Here is a 22,139-nt window from a genome sequence, read left to right as displayed (position 1 = left end):
TTTCTCAAATACAGTCACCGTGGCTGCATGCGGCTTTTCTTGGAGCCACAGTCTCCTGGGCTGTGACGGGAGGGGAGAGGGTCAAAGTAGTGGCCCCTCTCTGCTGCTCCTGGATGCACCACCTTGGTGTTAGTTGCTGGGTCCACCAGCAGGGGTCGGACCCTGTCCCCTTCTGGAGACACCTGGGGTACAGCACCAGAGAAGCAGGCAGCCAGTGAGTTCTCCAACGTCCCAGGGGCAGTGGAGCTCAGGCTTTGGGCTTCAGTCCTGGGGTGGCGGCGTGGCAGGCTCCAGCTGCACAACTTCGGGCTCTATCCCCAGGCTCCATCCCCCGACCGGAGGACTTCGGGCTCTGACCATGAGGCTTCAGGCTCCAGTTCCCCACTGCCTCCCCTTAATCCCCATCCAGGGCTTAATTTGTCCGTAGGCTTGCCAGGGCTGAGTAAGGCTGCTGTGAAACGTGATACTTGTATGTTTGTTAATAACACTTTTCACAGCAGACTTACTAGCTAGCAATAAATAAATTACAATGATTTGAATGTGTATATGTGCATATTTATTTCTTTTTTCCTAAAGTTAATTAAGTATTTTAGGAAAAAGTGTGAAAGTGGCCACCAGCAAGAGTTGGTGGCTGCATTCTGAGGCCACCAAAAAATTTGTCCTGAGAACCTGACCTAGATCTACTGTGCATATACTTGACTCAATGACAGAGATGGGAACAGAACCTAGGAATTCTAGCTCTGACCGCTCTGCTCTGATCACTAGACCACAGCCACGTTTTTTCCGGGTAATAACAATGCTGCTTGGATAACTAAAATAAACTACAAGTTAAAATGCCTACAGGATATAATGAGTGCACATTTTGATGAATACATTATGGACTCACAAATGTCACACAACTGACTGCATTCCTTTCAGCCCCTCTTGCAACATTCTAGAACACAGTGCTAATACATCTGGTTACAAGGTGGATGACTACCATACCATCAGCTTGTTTTAGTAAACTAAGTTGCTTCAAAATTTTAAATTAAGGGGGAGAAAAACAGTAGGATAAGGAAAGAAGCAAAGAGTATAAGGAAATATCCTTATTTTGCTTATATTCTTACAGTAGATATTTTGTACAAGAAATACTCTGTATCCTAAAACTAGACCCGCCCCCTCCCCACAGAAACACACTCATTGTGCTGGAAGAAGCGGTCAATAAACACAAAATTTTCCACAGAATTATACAGAAACATTCGTGCTAAATACTTTTGTGCTAAGCACTGTGAAAACTCATAGTGTTCAATATCTCACACAAAGTATCTGTAGTAGGCCTAGGAACTGAACATTACATTGTGGTTCAAAGCATGAAAGGATACTGTTCTCTGCATCCTTAAGGATTTATTTTATATTTCCTCCAGATAGCATGAACCTGAGCTTCTTTATATAGCAATGTAGATTTCTTTGATTCTTCATTAACATTAAAACATTCAAAAAGTGAGAAAAATAAGGTTTCAGCTCCCTGAGGGCTACAGGTGTGATTGTGAGAACACACAAAGCCAGGTTCCTCTGGTCTTTCTATGTTTGCATTCTAAACTAGCCCATCAGGACACAGACTGTCTTGGTATTGGTAACTTGTAAAGAGCACCTTGTTGGCACTTAACAAAATTAAACAACAATACACGAAAGCACTTAAGTAGCTGCTTAACTTTAAGCATATATTTAAGTCCCACTGATTTCAATAGGACTTAAGCATGTGATTAAAATCAAACACAAGTATGAGTGCTTTGCTGAATAGGTAGGGTGACCAGTTGTCCCGATTTTATAGGGACAGTCCCAATATTTGGGGCTTTGTCTTATATAGGCGCCTATTACCCCCCCCCCCCGCTCTGTCCTGATTTTTCACACTTGCTGTCTGGTCACCCTATAAATAGGGATGGTTTCCTGATTCAAGACTATAACTAATAAGGATTTTTCTTTTAAATTCTTGTGAAGGGAGAAAGCTGCAGTAATGACACAGTTAGCTTGCCATTGCCAGGAAGTGTTACCTCCAGTTTTTGTGTTAGTAAAAGTGTTCCCAACGGAGCTGTAATTTAGTTATCATATTGAGGGGTTTTTTCAGGGTAATGGATCAATTAACTTGGGTGACACTGATAAGGCTATCTTTGAGCCTGGGCATTTCCTGTACTCATTATAAATGCATTATTAACGTTGTACAGATGGCAGATTAGGTCATAGAGGTGACACAATAAGTCACAGAGGTAGGGGAATAGGACTGCTTTTAAAATATTTCATAGAACCCAATTTCATAGTATTCCTGGTGGAGAGGACCACACAGACAACATGCTGCAAGTGAATCTACATGCAGACAAGTCCGAGTTCATAAGAATGACAGGTTTCTTACCTGAATATTTTCTTTCTTTCTGTTAGCAGTGTCTCTGAGTTCATTATTAATGGGTTAATGCCCCCACCTATGGAATCTGGAGGTGATCTAATGTTGCTGGAGAGTCCAGGACTAAGCTCTGGCCACTAGAAGAGTCTTTCCACGGCTATAGGAACACTGCAGCAACCAATTATTAGCACTAAGACAAATCAATATAAGGTATGAAACTAACCTTAAGACAATATAAGTCTAAGTCTCCCTTTAGAGAAAAATTTCCATGTCTGTACTGGTCTGTATAGGTTGAATTTGGAGAGAAGCTGCTAACAAAGAAAATTATCAGATAAGAAATTTCTCATTCTGTTGCACAGCTTCTCTCCTCATTCATTACTAATGGGGAGTAGCAAGCACTGAGTCACAGTGGGGTGGCGCGGAAAGGATAAGCAGAGATAAATTATTATAGCAAAATAATAGGTAGGAATAAAAGTTTTCCCCCATATAAAGCAAGAGTTTTATAAACTAAGGAATTATGTGGGAACCAACCCAGTAGCACCTTCTTACCAAAGGATGCCCCTGCAGAGAAACAAAAACTTACTTTGCAAATCTTCCTTAGATGAGGATCATACACGTTCCCTGCAGTGACTCTACGGACTGCAGTGAATAATTTCCCAGGTGCCTAACATGCCAACTGGTGTAGGATTTTTACATCGTGCCTGCAGCAACTTTGAGGCTCCAAGGCTCTGGCATTTTGGATTGCATGAAATGAACAGAGTATAATTGGGGTATGTATGATATGATATATCTTCAGAGCTCTAGGAATTCCCATTTATGGCACAACCTTCCAAGGGTTAGAACCATATTATGGGAGAACTTACCTTGAACAACAGAAAAGTTTCTGAAGCTATAAGAATAATTTTTTTCCTCATGACAAAGACAGAGTGTTTCTTGTAATGACCCAGGAACTAATTCCAAAACTTGCCTTTTGGAGGTAATGGCGATGAGAAAGGCCAACCACAGGCTTGTCTAATCTGTCACTCTGATTAAACCTGGCATTTGATACTCAAATAGAGAATCCAATGTGCCTGTCTTCAAAATGTCAAAATTGCCATGGAGAAGCTTTGACCTCTGGTTACTCCCTGGTTTTAGAAGGGATATAAACATTCATGCCTGAATCATAAGACAACCTCTACTGGGAGGCAGGAGGAGACTTCCTCTGCAAGTATCTTAATTGCCTACTTCATAGTTCTTGCACATTCTACTGATGCAGCTGGCACTGGTTACTGTCATCAAAAAGATTTCGAACTTGAAGGACCACTTCTCCAATCCCATATGGCCATGTTTGTGGAGTTTGCTTTTTTTTTCCCCTTTAAGACACACCCTGGTAAAGGTATCAAAATCAATTAAAATGATGTGTACCATGAGATTTTGAACATTTGGCTTCCAAGTATGCTAGTTTCCAAAGTGAATACACAAAGATCTAGAGTGAACATTGGGCTCACTTTCAGCATGTTGTTTGTACTTACCTGACCATAAAGTGGAATTCAGAGGCAACCTGGGAATGGCACCTAAATTTGGATTGCATCAAGTGCATATTTCTGTGTCCTCAGAAGGAATTTCTGCAGGTGTATTTTGAGAAACCTCCTTGAGATGCACCAGCAATCCTAGTCATTGGAGATAATTGCCTACTGATGACCCCTCAGGAAATTACTTATGCAATGATGGATCTCTGCAAATCTTTACCATTATGGTCAAATTATGGCCAGAACCATGTCTGTTTTGACCTCTGGTTGAGCTATTCTCTGCATTGATATCAAAAGTTTTTCTTGATTTTGACGAGCTGGTGGCTATGAATCCTTTCCAGCAACTGTCCAGTTATGAATAAGTTTGTTTCTCTGGGCAGGGTACTTATCCACATGTTGTCTTTGCATGGTGTAGGTGTGTGGCGTGTGACCTGTGCCTTGCTGTGACTGCTAACAGCCACTGATATTGCAGAGGTCAGATCAGAAGGAAGAGTCTTGTACAGGAATTGTGAGCTCTCTTACACAAATACTCCATTTGTCTTTGAAATGCTGAGGATTGGAGGAAATTTCATCTAGGTTTCCTTGGAAGCTTCTGCTCCAGATTTTTCCTCTCTACCAGGTGACAGTACCTTCGGTAGTACCCAGGGTGTTGGCAGCTACCAATGGATTGCTATGCTAGCTTTGATAATGAGGGTTGAGGCCTCTCTGCCATCTCAGCTACTAAACTCTCTAATGTTTCCTCCTATAGCTCCACACCTGTAAGTTTGGAGGCACAAGATACCTGTTTAGAATGATCAATGGCTATTCATGCATGTAACATGGCTTCCTTGTAGCCACCAGCTTAGAATCCATTGCTCATCACAAATCACGTCATTGGTTTGACCAAGGCAGCACCTGAGACATCTCACTCCAAGTAAGGATCATACCCCGAGATGAGGAGCAGTTTGTTTACCATGAAGGAGGCTTTCCTTACTATATATATATATATATCTATATATGAAAAACTTTGTCCTGAATAGCTTCTAGAGCTGAGGCTTTGAAATTGCTGTGCAGTGTGTCATCATTCTTATGGTGTATGGCAGGGATGTGCTGGCCGCAGCTTCCTGCAGCTCCCATTGGCCGGGAAGACAGAACTGTGGCCACTGGGAGCTGCAGGGGGCAGTGCCTGTGGACCATCAACATCAGCAAAATGTTTCGCGGCCTGCAATCAGATTATCCTGATGGGCCGCATGAGGCCCGCGAGCCGTAGGTTGCCCACAACTGGTCTATGGGGTATTTTGAAAGGAAATCGCCTTCTGAAGGTCTGACTGTGTCTTTCATTGGGGGAGAGGGGACCATGGCTGCACCAACCTTAGGCTCCCCACATTTATAGAATTTCTTTGTTTTTATATAAACATTTCAGTTTAATATTTGGTTAAATCAGACATCCTCATCTGGATCTTATGAGGCTCTGAAAGGAGGCATCATTGGGACACCATGTAGACTTAAGACAGCTGTTTGCAGGACAACTCTTCCATGCCTGAGTTGGGGCAGAGAATTCAGACAGGAAGGTGCTGCAGCAGTAAATCCAAGACGCCACCATGCTGCTCTTTACCTGATCCATGAGGGGAGGAAGAGGAGGAGGAAGAAGATTATAAGTCATAACTGCACAAAAACAATTACAAATAGAGGTTTTAAAACAAAATGTTTGGGAGAAACTGAGCCAGCAATTGGTTCTACCACCAGAGGCAGAAAACCTGGTGGCCTGGGCTTGAGGGCAGAGCTTAATCCTGGAGCCTCCAACGATAGCCCTGGACTGTCTCCGACATCCATAGATGAGGGTATTGACCCATAAGTAATGAATGAGGGGGAAAGCTGTGTAACAGAATACAAGCATACTAGCGAGGTGATATCCTACCATCCTCTGGTTATGAAAAGGACATTGAGTACACAATGCTGAGGAAGATAAAAAGGCAAGAAAATTGAATAAAATGATAATAATGGGTGACTTCAGCATCCCTCATATCACTGGTTAAATGTCACAGAAGGACACATCTTCTGTCTTACTTAGCATGTTCATTCATTGACATTTAAGTGCCTAGGTACTGATCTGAGAATCCCTGCACAAGGACTGGGAATCTCATTTTGATGCCCACATTCAAAACTTGGGTTCCCAGTAACTTTCCAAATCCAAGCCTTCATGTTATTCTCCTACAGATTCGCAGAAGAGGCTTTTGTTCACCTACTGTTCTTCACTCGGGCCAGGTCACATTCTCACTCCTTGCCTGTAGACTTTTGCCCCACAATGGAGGAGACAATACAAACAGCAGTAGGTACTACCTGAACACTTAGCTGTGAGTGAATACGTGATGTCCCACCCTTTCATATCCGCCCTAGCTGTGGACATCAGAAGCAGTGTTGCCCCATCTTTATCCTCAAACCCCTCTCCTATAATTCAGAGACAGTGGAAAGCTAGATATCTGGTGTCGGTGTATTTTAGCTGGTAGTGCACATTCTAAGGCTGCATATTTTATTTTCCAATCTCTACACAGTAGGACTATTTTACTATACATATTTACTATATATACAGCCCTCATTTCTGTTTGTGTATGCTTCAGACTGTGACCAAAAGAGTGGGCATGTTCCTAATTTACCTGTGAAAAACCCAGATTGGCACATACAAATTGGGTAGGCGATTGACTGACAGCTTCATTTCAATGCATTAATAACTGACTATGTTTGTGTAAAATAGCTGCCCACCCACTTTGTTAAGTGCAATCAGTTCCTCAGGGAAAAGAGAGTGCGCAAAAATGAAAATGTTGCCCCCAATGCTCCCAACAACCCAACTAATGAATTGTTGATGTAACACAATTTATTCTTCTTGAATATACCATAGGGGAAAACATCAGCATGGTCACTCATATGATTTTCCACTTACCAGTTAAGGACCGGTGCAGTTTAGGCTTTGTGTCAGATCCATGATGTGCAGAATAGGAGTCATCCTTCTGTGATTATGAAAGAAAGTAGGTTAGGACTTTTATGGAGATAGCCTGTAAGTCTATAAATGACACTCATATTTCATACACAAGCCATTCACGATCCCCATGCACTCTGTTTTCATTTGTTTTAATTTTGCCAAGAGAATACAAGAAAAACAAAAATAAACGCTTCTAAAAATAGATTAAATACCCAGCATAGATTTCTGGGAAGAAATGTTTACCAACACTTATTTGTTTCATGTTGATGAAAGTGGTCTGAACTCTCAGGGAGCGATTTAGCAGATACGATCTGAAAGCAGCAGATCTGGAGCGATGAGGACCCAGCCAAGTGACTGAACAGAAACTTGGCAAGGCCACATACATTTATTCCCTGGCTTTATGCCAAGTAGCCAGTGGAAAGCTTGCTAGGTAGTGAGCTCATGCTAATGAGTGCTCTCCCCTTTTGCTTCAGCACTAATCTGCACTCCTCAGGAATTTCTATTAGCACAATGCAGCTAGAATTCTTTGGTATTGTTTTAACAGGAAATAAGTCCTTTATGCAGCTATGATTTGGCTTGTAGGTCCAGAAACCCATGCTGCCAAATCACTTCTGGCCACCTCCCAGACCAGTTTTCTGTTTTGTTTCCTTTCTTTTTTCCCTTTAACCAGGGGACCTGATGCCCTCAATCCATTGTTTGCAGTTTTGTTGACTATTTTAGTAACAATGGCTTCCAGGGTTGAACAGCAGTGGCCTAGCTCCCTGGAAAGCCATCCCCAAGGGCATCCAAGGACTCTCAGAGCATGCTCCATACAGTCCCTCTGACACAATTACTAAAGGCAATATGTAATTTATGGCCATGCCTTACAGGCAGCTCCAAATAAGCCATTTAAAGGAGAGAGGAGACTATATGTGTGTTGGCAAAAGAACAGAGGGAAGAGCGAGTGCAAATTTCCAGGGCTACAGGTGCAAGTGTTTTCTGGGTGCTGAATAATAATTAGCTGTTGTACTAAGGCTCTGAAACCACAACACCTATGAGATTTTGGGTTGGATCATATCCCAGATGTGTAGTACAAAGAAGCCCAAAACATGCACAGTAATATAGCGCGTGCATTGTGATAAATATCTACAGCAAACTGTAATAGGAAACCTTATCCCTGAATGGTCAGCCCTCTTCAATGATTCTGTCCCCTGAGAGAGGGGGAAACTAAGACCTGAAATTGAACTTTTTTGAGAAGAAGGATGGTCTTGGGGTTAAGCCTCTGAACTAGCCCGCAAGAAATCTGGGTTAAATTCTTAGCTCTGCCACAGATGTCCTTTGTAACCTCGGGTAAATCAGTTAATCTCTCTGTGCCTCCGTTCCTCACCTGTGAAAATGGGGTAGTTACATTTCCTTTCTTCATCTGACTGACCTATTTAGACTGTAAGCTCTCCAGGGCAGGGACTCTTATATATATGTGTGCAGTATAAGTAGAGTGACCAGCACAATGGGGCCTGGCTCATTAGCTGTTACTGTAGAACTACTCGAATTAAAAAACAAAGCTGGTAAAAACTTTTTGCATGAAAAGTGTTTTGCAAGGGGGAAAATGGCCTTTACAAAAAACATGTCAACATTACTGACATTTTACATGAAAATTTCCATGATATTTTAACCAAAATGTTTCCAAAAAATTTTAATGAAATCTCTACAGACATTTTTGTTTACTGAAATCCACATTTTGTTATTGAAAACTGGGCTTTTGGTAAATGAAAATTTTTGAAAATGATTTTAAATACTATTGTCATAAAAATATTTTTTTTAAAAAATCAGAAAAAAAAACAGAAACTGGGTCAATTTCGAACCCTGTGAAATAGACACCTTTGAAAATTTTCATTAAATCATTCACCTGTTTTTTATCCAGCTCTAATGAGTAATAACTTTTAAATGCATCTGCCTTTTATTTTTTCCTGAAAAAAGGTGCTAAGTGGTTGAAGAATCAAGCCCCTAAGTTGTTAAAAGAGATGAGATATGATTCAAAGTAAATTTTCCCTAGTTGGATTCCTCTGCTACATCAGGCAATATTTTTCTACTAGACTGTGAATGGAAGACGACATGCAAATTCCACCAGCATTGGATGTGTTAGCGTGATCCCTTGTACCTTGCTCCTACTTCCCTCTTAATTCTTCAGATTCTTGCTATCAGTCAGAGGGTATATACAAAGCAAGTTTGTTTCAGGTTTCTTTTATTTCAGGTTTGGTCGGTGAGTATAATTGTAATAGTTCCATCTTGTGGTAAAATGCAGAATAGAATACTGCATGGAACAAGAGCACATACTTTTCTCTGGTATAATGGTCTATATCTGTCTCAAATAAAATCCTGAGGGTCAAATTCTTCCCTGGAATCCACATAAAGCAGAGTATGTGACCCTTAATTACACTTTAGTGCTCAAAAGTTCCTAGTTAGAGTTCTACAGGGTTTTCAATAATGAATCCTTTCTTCAGGAATATGGACTGTGTGTATCAACTTGGGTAAAAAAGCCTAAATGACATAATATGAAAATATTTGGCTTTTTTAATCTATTTTTATCAATGCATTTTTAATTTAATCCAACAAAAAATGTGCATTTGTATGCAATCAAATGCTATAATTTGTCACTCCATATCCTTCTGAGTTACTACACTGAGACTCTTTGAGAACACATACGAGACATCTTCCTAGAATTTTCAGACATTAATCACATTTCTTTCATTTCTGTTTGCTATAAAAATGACATCAGAAAATTACCAAGAAAAGGTCCTGATTGTGCAAACACCTAGATGAGTAGTCCCACTGACTGCAAAGGATTTCTCTAGTGTGTAAAGTTACTCATATGTGTGTTTCTAGGATCAGGGCCTAAGTATTTATATTTGTAGCACCAAAACATGGTGACATGGCAGTCACTTTAAGCATAAAATTAACATTTTGTTAACTTTAACTTTGTTAAATACCAGTTAACTTTCAGACAGTTTCATATTACAATTAACATAATGTAAAGATACGTGTTGCAGTGCTACAGGCTACACTGAAGTGTGCTAACTATGTCCCCTGTCCAGTAATGAACTCTATCTGCACAAATCCTATTGCAGGATCAGTGCCTTGACTGTATCGTGGGGTACCTACTTCCTTCACAAGTTTGCAAAGTGAGCCTGAATACAGTACAAGTCATTTTGCTGACTCTACCCATAAGTTACTCACCAGATACAACACAAATGTTCTGGCTTTTGCTCCCTTTACTAAAGGGCATAACAGAGTTCAGTCACCTTAAAGGCCCAATAGAATTATTTAGGGAAAAAATCTTCCCAAGTTTAATATCATGTGCACTGCACTATCTAACAGGCACAACAAATGATGTCTATGATGGTGTGAAAGGGTTAATCCCTGAATGTCCTTACTTAAAATATGTAATCTTGCTCACAACATTACCATTAGTTTAACGTAGCTCTTTTTAAATTTAATTATACCAAATGTTCTACAAGAACATGCCATGTTGTCGTCTATTTTGAATTATAAGTATCAATCAGCATGTAAATGATCAAATTAAATCTTTTCAGTTGTTTGCTTCTACAGCTGAAACACCTTTCTGTGAATGAAGGACTGGAAGTAGAGGCATTTGTTAGATTACTTGATATCTTGATTAGCTCTTCAGTGACTGGATTTTCAACAAAGAAATCTGAGGGGAATAAAGCTCATGGTGGTTTAGAGCTTCCTATGTTGTAAGGGAAATCACTAGCTAAATAAACATTAATCATTTAAATACCATACTTTTCTCCTCTGTTCATACACATTAGGAGCCACAGTTTGCCCTTGGACATTTGACAGCAATTCTGCAAAGTATTTAAGCATGTGCTTAAATCCCACTGAGCACATGCTAAAGTGCTTTGTTCAGTAGATATGGACCACTGAATTGGGGATTTGGAAGCTAACTATTTTGGGCTTGATCTTGCTCGCTTGCTTGAAGTCAATATAAGTAATGGATGCCATCAAGTAGTCACAGGTATTTGAATCATGCACAGAAACTAATAGTCAAAGTGAAATAGTTTGTCAGTTTCTTTTTTAATCCAGAATATGATGGGTCATTAAGTTATGCCAATAGTAAATCTGGCTCTAAAGTGGGCCTCTTAGGAATTAAGTATACTATAGTTCTTTTGATTTGCTTTTATTTCTTGAAGGCGTCTCAAAACTGTAACTAGTTTAAAAAATTATGTCAACATTGTGATATAAAAGCCTTACCAAAATGGCTCTGTCTTTCTGAAAAAGTTGTAAAAGAAAAATATTTACAATACATCTGGGTTGATGACAACTTGTGTCCCCAAGTTTCCGCCTGTTATGAAACCCTACCAGAACTCCTCCCCGCATGAAAAACAGGCCCTTATAACAGAAAAGCCAAGTGTCAATTCATTAAAACTGCTAAGTAAATAACTGCCCTAACACTGATAGAATATCTGATAACTGTGAGCTGATCTGTGCGCTATGAAGGACTACTGCTCATTTATTTGCCAGGGATCAGAATTTTTCAGGTAACCCTAACAGTTTTGTACTCACTAATATTCAGATGAAGGTTAATAGATACTTTTATTAAAAGGTACCAGAATCTCTTTTCTTTAAAATAACAACTTTCTGGAGTTTGGTGATAACATGTGTTAGTATGAGACTCCTCACCACTGAATAGACAAGTGTGTGAAAAGGAATCATGCATCATGCCTCTTTACAATGAAAAGATTTCCCAGCCCTCCATACCTCCTTTCTAGAGTGATCAGAGTCACTTCTGTTCATATGGATTCGAAGGCTCCTGTGTCTGAGAATCAGGATCTCCTTTGCCTCCTCTTCTGTCCCACTCTCTCCAGGAAGCGTATGCCTGTTATATGCTGGCACCTGCTCACATAAATCATAAATCATAAATCATACAGCTCCAGCTCCCACTGAAGTCAATGGGAGTTTTTCCATTTAATGGGCTTTGGATCAGCCCCATATGTAGAATCACAAAAATAAATTTCCCGGGTGTCAACTTTTATGGGCAAATTCTGCTCTCACTTCCCCTGGTGTAGACCCGAGTATCTCCATTGGCTACAATGGACATACTCCAGCTTCAGACTGGTAGCAGTAACCAGACCTTGATTCTTTTGCGCCCACTTTTTAAAGAGTTTCCCCAAAAGTCTTATCTTGTTGCCTCTCCTCAGCACAGCAGCAAGACAAAAGGTGGTAGCTTTGTGCCAAGGTGCCCATATCAGCCACATTCCTAATGATTTGGCATTTCATGCCTAAGCCAAGAAAGCAAAGGCTTTAGTTGCATTTAAGAGATAAGGCTCCACATACCACCATATAAACAGTGCTTAGTATAGTATAGTATAGTATAGTATAGTATAGTATAGTATAGTATANATAAACAGTGCTTAGTATAGTATAGTATAGTATAGTATAGTATAGTATAGTATAGTATAGTATAGTATAGTGCAATTGTTCTGCAAACAGCAGGATTTCCTATGCTTCCAATGGTAAATGTTTCATGGCAAAACTGTTGAATGGCTTTAAAACATCTTTCCTTTAATTATTACTATAGGGGCACACATCTGCTGCTGCTATTGGCCAAGCTCTTTGCACACATCGGGGCTCCCTGCATCACTGCAATTCCCTCTCCCCCAACAATGTGTATCACCCTCCCATCCCCTTCTCTTTCAGGGACTCCCCAACTCGCCACCTTCTCCCTCCATTGCCCCCTCCCCAACCAGGGGTTCTGTGTGGCCCCCTATTTTCCCCTCCCCCTATGCCAGGAGCTCTGTGTGCTCCTCCATTGCCCCCTTTGCCATATGCCAAGGGCTATGTGTCCCCCATGCCCTCCTTCCCCCATACCACAGTCTCCTACCCCCCGCCAGGGGCTCTGCATGCACACACAATCCCTCTTCCCCCCAATCATTCTCTCTCTCTCTTTCAGGGTGTCAACATTTTAAAATTGTATGGGGAGGATGGACAGAGCTAAAGTTACCACATTACAGACAGACAAACAGAGGAATGCCAACAAGTTGAGTGTTAGTCTTCACTTTACTTAGCCAACTATTTGCTCTCCATCGAGGGAGACCTTTAGTAGCACATCTAAATAATCCCAATATCTGTGCATGCTGCTGAGAATCAGACTAATAATATTTTACAATTCATGTAACTGCTGTACTGTAGCTTGAGTGGAAAAACCTTACTGTTCTCCTTATTTTGTATAGGTTCCTTGCCAATATTTTCTGTATATTTTCCAGCACATCTGGATTCAAAGAGTCCGATTCTTTGACCATTACGGCAGACCTGTGGCTGTCACTGCAAAGAAAACACCTGGGTTCTTCATCAATGCGTAGTGCATGAGATCAATTGCAAAGGCACTTAATGAAGCTGAAGTTACAATAAGCAGCTTGTTTGCTGAGTAGATAGACTAATACAAGGAGATTGGATTGTGAACAGCAAGAACCACGGAAGAGCAGAAATGTCAGGGGGAGATGGGATCAGAGTCTAGTTACTTTAATTTCTGACAATTGCCCAAACTTGCCATTATTTTCTCCATAATTTTTGAATGATTTTAAAGTTTGCCACCAAATGCGTGTAAGTGTTGACTGTTCAGGTACAACCGCAACACGACTCGCTGGGAGTTAAACACATACCGCTGCCAGGAGCAGAGACCGAGAGCTTAGCTCCTCTGGCACTGCAATGGGGTTGTTCACCAAAAGCATTTTCTTTACATCTGTCTGGGCTACACCAGCTCTTCTCACGGAGCAACCAGCAAGGAGGGGCGAAGGGGTCGGGGAACTCTGCCAGGTTTCCAAGTAACTGTTCCCTCCAGAGGGGTGGGCTGTGTGAGTGCAGATTCCCAACCCCACAGATCCTGAGTATCCACTGGGAAGGGAAGGTTAGTCCTTGTCTAATGGATGCAGAGGCATCTGCATGGAAATATGGTCAACCTGGCCCCCTTATCATCTGCTCACAAGCTGTGCTGCTTAGTCACTGTGCAGCTGCTGCAGCTGCAAAAGGTTGAGCTGCAGGCAATGCTGCTTTAAGATTTGATATGTGTGAGGGTTCCTTGCCCACGTCCCATTCCCTGCCTCCAGGATATGGCAAAGCTCTTTCCTCCTCCACACCCGTAAGCGAGATTAACTGTCTGTGTTAACACCCCAAGCAGACAACAAATCAGACCTGGTGACCCAGCTACTCCAAATCATACGACAATTTCCATTTCAATTAGGATTTTAAAGGGGTCTGATATAAAGTTACTGTACAACCATTACGTGCCAGGGGATTGGCTAGCACTCTAATCTTTCAAGGCCCCAGTCACACAGTATGGATAAACCAAATATGGATTGACTGAACCTGGTTCAAATGGTTAAGCAAGAAAACGTCAACAAAATTTAACAATTTTAAAAAATATTTCTTTTAGTCATTTATATTTTACCTAATGCCACAAACATGCTAATGTCTGTGTTACATGCAGGGTCACAGTGCGCCTGCAGTCAGGATTCCCAAGCAGGGAATCAACCTCCCATCAGCCTTTCTGAAGTACTTTGTGTCATTACACCAGGCTAGGAAAACACTTACAGCAAAGATGTATGGGACGGCTCATGAATTAACTGTCCTGCTTCTACTAACTCAATGGCATGTTTCCTCTCTAGCTTTTCGTAGAGCAGCACAATACTTGATTTTGGCTGGTCATACTCTCGGAGTAAGAACTTCTGAAGATACTTGCTGTTGAAATATTCCAGTCTGTTCAGGAACAAAAAACAAACAAACACTGCTGTACTGATACTGTAATGCTCATGACTTGAAGAAAAGAAACATAAAACACTGCTGTGCTGAACCTGTAATGCTCTTTGTTTGAACAAAATTGCACTGTCTCATTCTTTCCTCCCCAGGACCCAGAACTGGTTCTGGCAGATTGGCTGTTGTTCCTTTAGACATCTGCTTTCCAGCAACTAGTGGGTCAAGAGCCCGGTCCTGCCCACCTTGCTTTGTGGGTATGCAAAGAACACAGGGTTGTGTTCTATATTAATTCCATAATGTGGCACATGAAGCAAGTTAGAGCGTCTCAGAATGCAATTTGTAATGCAATAAAATGCCTCCAAAGGGCCAAAATGATCATGAACTACATTACCTTAGCTTATTACATTAGATCAAACAGAAGTGCCTGGAATCAAACCAGCAGCTTCCAGAATCCCATCTCAAAGCAGCTCCTAGCTCAGTGGTTGAAAGAGATCTAGTTCACTTCACATACCAGTACAGATACTCAAGTTTGGCCATTGTTTGGCCCCATATGTCTTTCTCTAGCCAGCAATTTAGCCTAGGTGCTACACTCATAAGGAGCCAGTCCTGAGTTGCTTAGTAGACAGTGTTTTCAACACCATCTAGTGGTTATTCCAAAAACAGTCATTCTTAACAAAAGAAGTATCTGTCAGATTACACATACAAGAATCCTTACCATGAAATCAGGTGTGCATGTTTGTAGAGCAAATAGTAAAAGATGGTAGATTATTACCAGTGCACTTTAAAGATCTTTTTCTTTACAAAAACAAAATTCACATGTAAATACAATTTACCTCATATTTAATGAAAATTTGGCATTTTGTTATGAAAATCTCAGTGGATGGTCCATTATTTTTCAATTAATTTTCAGACTCCAACGAGAGACTGCTGAGCTGGAATTGATATGCAAACTAGACACAATCAACTCAGGATTAAATAAGGACTGGGAATGGCTGAGCCATTACAAACATTGAATCTATCTCCCCTTGTAAGTATTCTCACACTTGCTTCTTATCAAACTGTCTGTACTGAGCTACCTTGATTATCACTTCAAAAGTTTTTTTCTCTTACTTAATTGGCCTCTCAGAGTTGGTAAGACAACTCCCACCTGTTCATGCTCTCTGTATGTGTGTATATATTTCTCCTCAATATATGTTTCACTCTATATGCATCCGAAGAAGTGGGTTGTAGCCCACGAAAGCTTATGCTCTAATAAATTTGTTAGTCTCTAAGGTGCCACAAGTACTCCCATTATTTTTCAATACCTCAAAGTAACACAACAGTCTTCAATCACTGTTCCAACCAGCATTGATCTTATGTTATTGACAAGAAAAACAAGGAAAAGCTACATTTTCATATTCACAACGCTTCACTGATCCAAACACAAGGATGACTTACAGCAGAAGCACTGGCAGGAAAGAGGAGAGTTGGACAAGCGAAAGGAAGGAGGAGTAAATATAATTAAACCTTAAATGTAAAGAACAGCTGTAGGTTCAACAAATGCAACTGTACAGATTCCTAATATGAAGTGATAAAAGCTAAGTGATAACAAATAACAAACAATGCTAATAATTAGGGCTGTCGATTAATGGCAGTTAACTCACGTGATTAACTCAAAAAAATTAATCGCAATTAATCGCACTGTTAAACAACAGAATACCAATTGAAATTTATTCAATATTTTTGGATGTTTTTCTATATTTTCAAATATATTGATTTCTATTACAACACAGAATACAGACTATACAGTGCTCACTTTATATTATTATTTTTGATTGCAAATATTTGCACTGTAAAAATGATAAACAAAAAATAGCATTTTTCAATTCAACTAATACAAATACTGTAGTGCAATTTCTTTATAGTGAAAGTCCAATTTACAAATGTAGAATATGTTTTGTTACATAACTGCACTCAAAACCAAAACAATGTAAAACTTTAGATCCTACTAGTCCACTCAGTCCTACTTCTAGTTCAGCCAATCACTAAGACAAACAAGTATGTTTACATTTACGGGAGATAATGCTGCCTGCTTCTTATTTACAATGTCACCTGAAAGTGAGAATAGGTATTCGCATGGCACTTTTGTAGCCAGTGTTGCAAGGTATTTACGTGCCAGATATACTAAACATTTGTATGCCCCTTCATGCTTCGGCCATCATTCCAGAGGACATGCTTCCATGCTGATGATGCTTGTTAAAAAAATAATGCATTAATTAAATTTGTGACTGAACTCCCTGGGGGGAGAATTGTATGTCTCCAGTTCTGTTTTACCTGCAATCTGCCATATATTTCATGTTAAAGCAGTCTCGGATGATGACCCAGCACATGTTCGTTTTAAGAACGCTTTCACAGCAGATTTGACAAAACGCAAAGAAATGTGAGATTTCTAAAGATAGCTACAGCATTCAACCAAAGGTTTAAGAATCAGAAATGCCTTCCAAAATCTGAGAGGGATGAGGTGTGGAGCTTGCTTTCACAAATCTTAAAAGAGCAACACTCTGATGCAGAAACTACAGAATCTGAACCACCAAAAAAGAAAATCAACTTTCTTTTGGTGGCATCTCACTCAGATGATGAAAATGAACATGTGTCGGTCCACTCTGCTTTGGATCCTTATCTTGCAGAACCCATCGTCAGCATGGACACACATCCTCTGGAATGGTGGTTGAAGTATGAAGGGTTCGTCTGAATCTTTAGCGCATCTGGCACTTAAATACCTTGAGACGCCAGTTACAACAGTGCCATGCACACGCCTGTTCTCACTTTCAGGTGACACTATAAACAAGAAGCGGGCAGCATTATCTCCTGCAAATTGTAACCAAACTCATTTGTCTGAGCAATTGGATGAAGTAGGACTGAGTGGACTTGTAGGCGCTAAATTTTTGGGGGGGGTTATTTTTGAATGCAGTTGGGTTTTTTTACATAATTCTACATTTGTAAGTTCAACTTTCATGATAAAGAGATTACATTACAGTACTTGTATTAGATGAATTGAAAAATACTATTTCTTTTGTTTTTTACAGTGCAAATATTTGTAATCAAAAATAAATATAAAGTGAGTGCTGTACACTTTGTATTCTGTGTTGTAACTGAAATCAATATATTTGAAAATGTAGAAAACATCCAAAAATATTTAAATAAATTGTGTTCTATTATTAACAGCGCAATTAATCATGCAATGAATCGCCATTGATTTTTTTAAATGCACGATTAATCAAGATTAATTTTTTTTAATCGCTTGACAGCCCTACTAATAATACCACTGTATTTGTGCCTCCTCATTAAAATACATATATTTACATTTTATCACATCACTAGCGGTGATAAAATAGTATAGTAGTGACTCTGCTATGGTTAATTCTTTCATATTGCACTTGAGTATGTCAAATACTGGATCACCAAATGTGGATAGGGCATCCTATCTTTTCTGTCTTTACCTTTAGTTTTTATTTTTAAAGGAAATGCATGTTCCATTAAAACCAAAACTAAAACTCTTAAAAGGATGAAAAATAAGCTACGGTCTGTGTCCCCACATTCCCAGTAATCCATACAACTGCAAAAAAGTGGCCATGAAATACTCATATATATAAAGTTAAAATAAAGCAGAAAGAAAAATAATACAAATAGCCAAACCAAGAGATACTGAACACACTGGAAAAACATTAATATTCTAAGGTTTAGCTATTTCCAGTGAGGTAAACCCTTTAATCTTTACTTTTGGTGCACACTAGTCCCTCTTTGTTATTTGGACCATTTAATACCAAAGTAAATGAGCAATATGACTTTTTGTAGCTTGTCCCAACTTTGTCCCACCAGGATATGAACGAGCCCAAACAGTGATAGCCCTTTGGTAGTGTCCGTGTTATATCAAACCAGTGCACCCTATCAGGAAGGCCTGGATCCCTGAAAAGGAAGGCTATAGCTCCTGCCATGCAAACTGTTATACATGTGCTTAATGTTACACATGTGAGTAACCCCTTCAATGCCAATGGGGTTACTCAAATGTGGCGAGGTAAGTATGTGTGTGTTTGCAGGATCAGGGCTCTAATCAGCCCAACACAGGAACGTGCCAACAGACCAATCCTTGAAGCAACAAGTGTTATGTAGGCACTTGACATGACACCTGGGACCTTCATTTACAACATCTCCATGTTTTTGTTTTGATTGAGGGGAAAGGTTTTGGGAAGAGAAGAAAGGAGTCCTCTGTCAGTGAAGTACCACCATGTATGACATCCAAATGCGGGGAGGACAGAAAGAGGAACATGGACAGTCTGTTCTGATTTGGTGCCCAGACAACCTAGTCCACCTTTTGAGCTTAAGGAAAGAAAAGAAAAGCTGTCCCTCTTTGTTTGTGGCTGTCATCTGGTTTATGACACACAGATGAATGAAGCTCAGCTATCCCCAGTGGAACGGTATGGAAACAGAAACCAGACTCTTTTTTTTCAAACATGTACACAGTTGTATTTTTGGCAAATCCTTACTTGTCTTTCCAGTAATACTGTCCCCAGTGTCCAGATATATCTTCTATGCCAGCCAGCAAATGATCCAAGAACTAAACAGAAGAGAGGATTTTGCTATACACCGGTGTATCATTGCATATATGATGAACTATGTTGGATAACATCAAAAGCCAGCAGACAAAATGAAGGACATTTTCAGCTAGGTTCAGTAATCAGTAAACAAGAACAGGAGCTGTCTGCATAACTCCCCATTCAATCATCCTTGGTTCTAAAATGCAATGAGGCTTCTTTCTTTCAGGTGTGCACAAGCAGAGAATAATCACTGAGGGACATGGATCTGTTTTTTATTAAACATGCAGGTAGGCCAATGCCTTGCATGCCCTGCATAGTGCGACTTGACAAACACTGGAAGCTCATACTGAATGTTTGGAGAGCAATGTTTTTCATGAGAAAGACATATTTGGTGCATAGGTGCTGACTACACTGCATCTTAAACACAAGCAGCTTATTTCTATGTTAAAAATTCTGAACAGGGATATTTTCAACCTTAAAAAGTCTCCTGAATTTCCCAAATTGCCTCCCCAGCTGTTGTCACCAGTACAACCTTCAGCAGACTCTGCTATGCCACTGTTCATTACCCCCATCATACAAGTGTTCCTGTGCAGTTTCAACCAGCTCTAATTAGAGAAATCTCCTTTTGCACACAGAGATATACTAAGCTTTCAGCAAGTAGGTGTTAATCATGTGACAGTGCTCGCTTAACCAGCCTCCTCCACTCTTTGACTTCCCCTGAGGTTACACACAGCAACCTAACATGGCTTCAGATGTGTTAGACTGCACCTTACTGGGGCTTCTCAGGGCAGGTCTACACTACGGGGTTAAGTTGACCTAAGTTACGCAATTCCAGCTACGTGACTAACGTAGCTCAATGGTGGGTAACCTGCAGCCTGTGGGCCGCATGCAGCCCATCGGGGTAATCCGATTGCGGACCACAAGACATTTTGCTGATGTTGACCATCCGCAGGCACCACCCCCTGCAGCTCCCAATGGCTGCGGTTCTCTGTTCCCAGCCAATGAGAGCTGCGGGAAGCGGTGGCCAGCACGTCCCTGCAGACCGCCGCTTACCGCTGCTCCCATTGACCAGGAATGGTGAATCACAGACACGGGGAGCTGTAGGGGGCCATGCCTGCGGATGGTCAACATTAGCAAAATGTCTCGCGGCCTGCAATCAGATTACCCTGATGGGCCGCATGCGGCCCGCAGGTTGTCCACCACTGACGTAGCTGGAGAAACTCTCCCGTCGACTTACCTTATATCGTCTCGTTCAGGTGGAGTACCAGAGTCGACGGGAGAGCGATCTGCGGTCAATTTAGCAGGTCTTCACTAGACCTGCTAAATCGACCACCCGTGGATCAATCGCCATGCTTCAATCCCCTGGTAATTCTAGACAAACCCTGTCACATGAAACTAACTTGACTGAGCTAACACAACTGAAAAGCACACTTTTTTTGCCCATCAAACCAGGACCTTTAAAAGGTGGTTTGGGAGGGGGAGTCCATGACATTTGTTGCCAGAGAAGTTTTCCTTCTCATTTCTCTCCTATTACATTTATAGGGCTTCATTTTTCCCTTTTGCTAGTGGTAGTAAATTCTAATGAGACAATACTTGGTCTTCCAGGCTGAGTTTAGTTTGAGTAACGAATACACCCAATGTTTTGAGAAAAGCTTGAGAACCAGAGGGATAGCTCAGTGGTTTGAGCATTGGCCTACTAAACCCAGGGTTGTGAGCTCAGTCCTTGAGGGGGCCACTTAGGGATCTGGGGCAAAAATCAGTACTTGGTCCTGCTAGTGAAGGCAGGGGGCTGGACTTGACTCAATGACCTTTCAAGCTCCCTTCCAGTTCTATGAGATAGGTATATTGCCCACCCTCAGCTTTTTGGATAATTAGGTGAATCATATACCCATTAAATCTTAAAGGATGTCTACAAATACTACGTCTCTGTCCCGTCTTTACATTTTCTGCCTTCAAATCAACAAGGATCAGAAGCCAGAATCACTGACAGGAAGGTATTAATTATTAATTATTTTTATTTGTACAGCACCAGCAGTGTGGTGCTGACAGACAACTGATCCCCAGTGTAGGGTGGCTACAAGACATTCTGTCCATTGGCTGGAAAGGTTTTGGGAGGGGAGGAGCGGGCAGACTATCAAGGGGGAGAGGCAGTTCTTTCTCAAAGGCTGCTGGCCTGTGGGGAGTTAGAACTAGGGGGAGCTGGCAGCTAGGAAACAGCAAGAAATAGGGATTGGTGGACAGGGCCGGCTCCAGGGTTTTGGCCGCCCCAAGCAGCCAAACAAAAAAACAAAAACAAAAAAAAGCCGCGATCGCAATCTGTGGCGACAATTTGGCGTGAGGTCCTTCGCTCTGAGCAGGAGTGAGGGACCGTCCGCTGAATTGCTGTCGAACAGCTGGACGTGCCGCCCCTCTCCGAAGTGGCCATCCCAAGCACCTGCTTGGTAAGCTGGTGCCTGGAGCCAGCCCTGTTGGTGGGGCAGGAAAAGTGGAGGTAGGCGAGAGCATGCTGCAGCATGAAGGGTGAACAACCCGCAGGGGAAGCTTTAAGTGAAAAAGGTGAACAATGGGAAGATGCTGGGGCAGCCAGGCCAAGCCAGCAAGGCAGGAGTAGGGAGCTCTCCGTTTGTGACTGTGCAGCACCATTGCTGATGGGGTGAAGTTCGCTCTAAGCCACTGTCACAGAGAGGTTACTGATTCACCAAGGCAGCAGATCAGCACATCTACTCATTTATGGGCATCCATTTCCATTCTTGCATAGGCAAAAGTTTAGGCTGTCTAAGGACTGCAGAATTAGGCCCGCTCGTTGTAACACTAACACCGCAAATATTTAGTTTAAAAAATCCTAAATTGTGTCTTTCAGTCAAAATGGTAAAAAGGATCCCAGACGGAGCATTACAATAATCCCCTCTGAAGAAATAAATTAAAGGAAGAAAGCTTCCTCTGGGTTCCTGAGCGCCTGCTTTCTAGCTACCTGTATTGTT

The 22,139-nt window shown here is 41.2% G+C and overlaps 1 protein-coding gene across 1 annotated transcript in view; it reads right to left on the bottom strand.

Annotated features, from left to right (window-relative positions):
- Nucleotides 1-22,139, bottom strand: part of LOC117882909 (sodium/hydrogen exchanger 2-like) — a 60,178-nt gene that overhangs the window by 2,724 nt on the left and 35,315 nt on the right. Inside the window, exons 7-11 of the mRNA XM_034781794.1 lie at nucleotides 19,108-19,178; nucleotides 14,423-14,587; nucleotides 13,045-13,156; nucleotides 11,594-11,728; nucleotides 6,800-6,866 (exon numbers count right to left, since the gene is read on the bottom strand). Coding sequence (XP_034637685.1) covers nucleotides 6,800-6,866; nucleotides 11,594-11,728; nucleotides 13,045-13,156; nucleotides 14,423-14,587; nucleotides 19,108-19,178 — 550 coding nt within the window. The remainder of the gene's footprint in view (nucleotides 1-6,799; nucleotides 6,867-11,593; nucleotides 11,729-13,044; nucleotides 13,157-14,422; nucleotides 14,588-19,107; nucleotides 19,179-22,139) is intronic.

Source organism: Trachemys scripta, chromosome 9 (assembly GCF_013100865.1).
Source record: "Trachemys scripta elegans isolate TJP31775 chromosome 9, CAS_Tse_1.0, whole genome shotgun sequence".
Lineage (NCBI taxonomy): Eukaryota > Metazoa > Chordata > Testudines > Emydidae > Trachemys > Trachemys scripta.
Note: the sequence above shows the minus strand (reverse complement) of the source record. Positions and strands in the feature narration are given on the sequence as shown.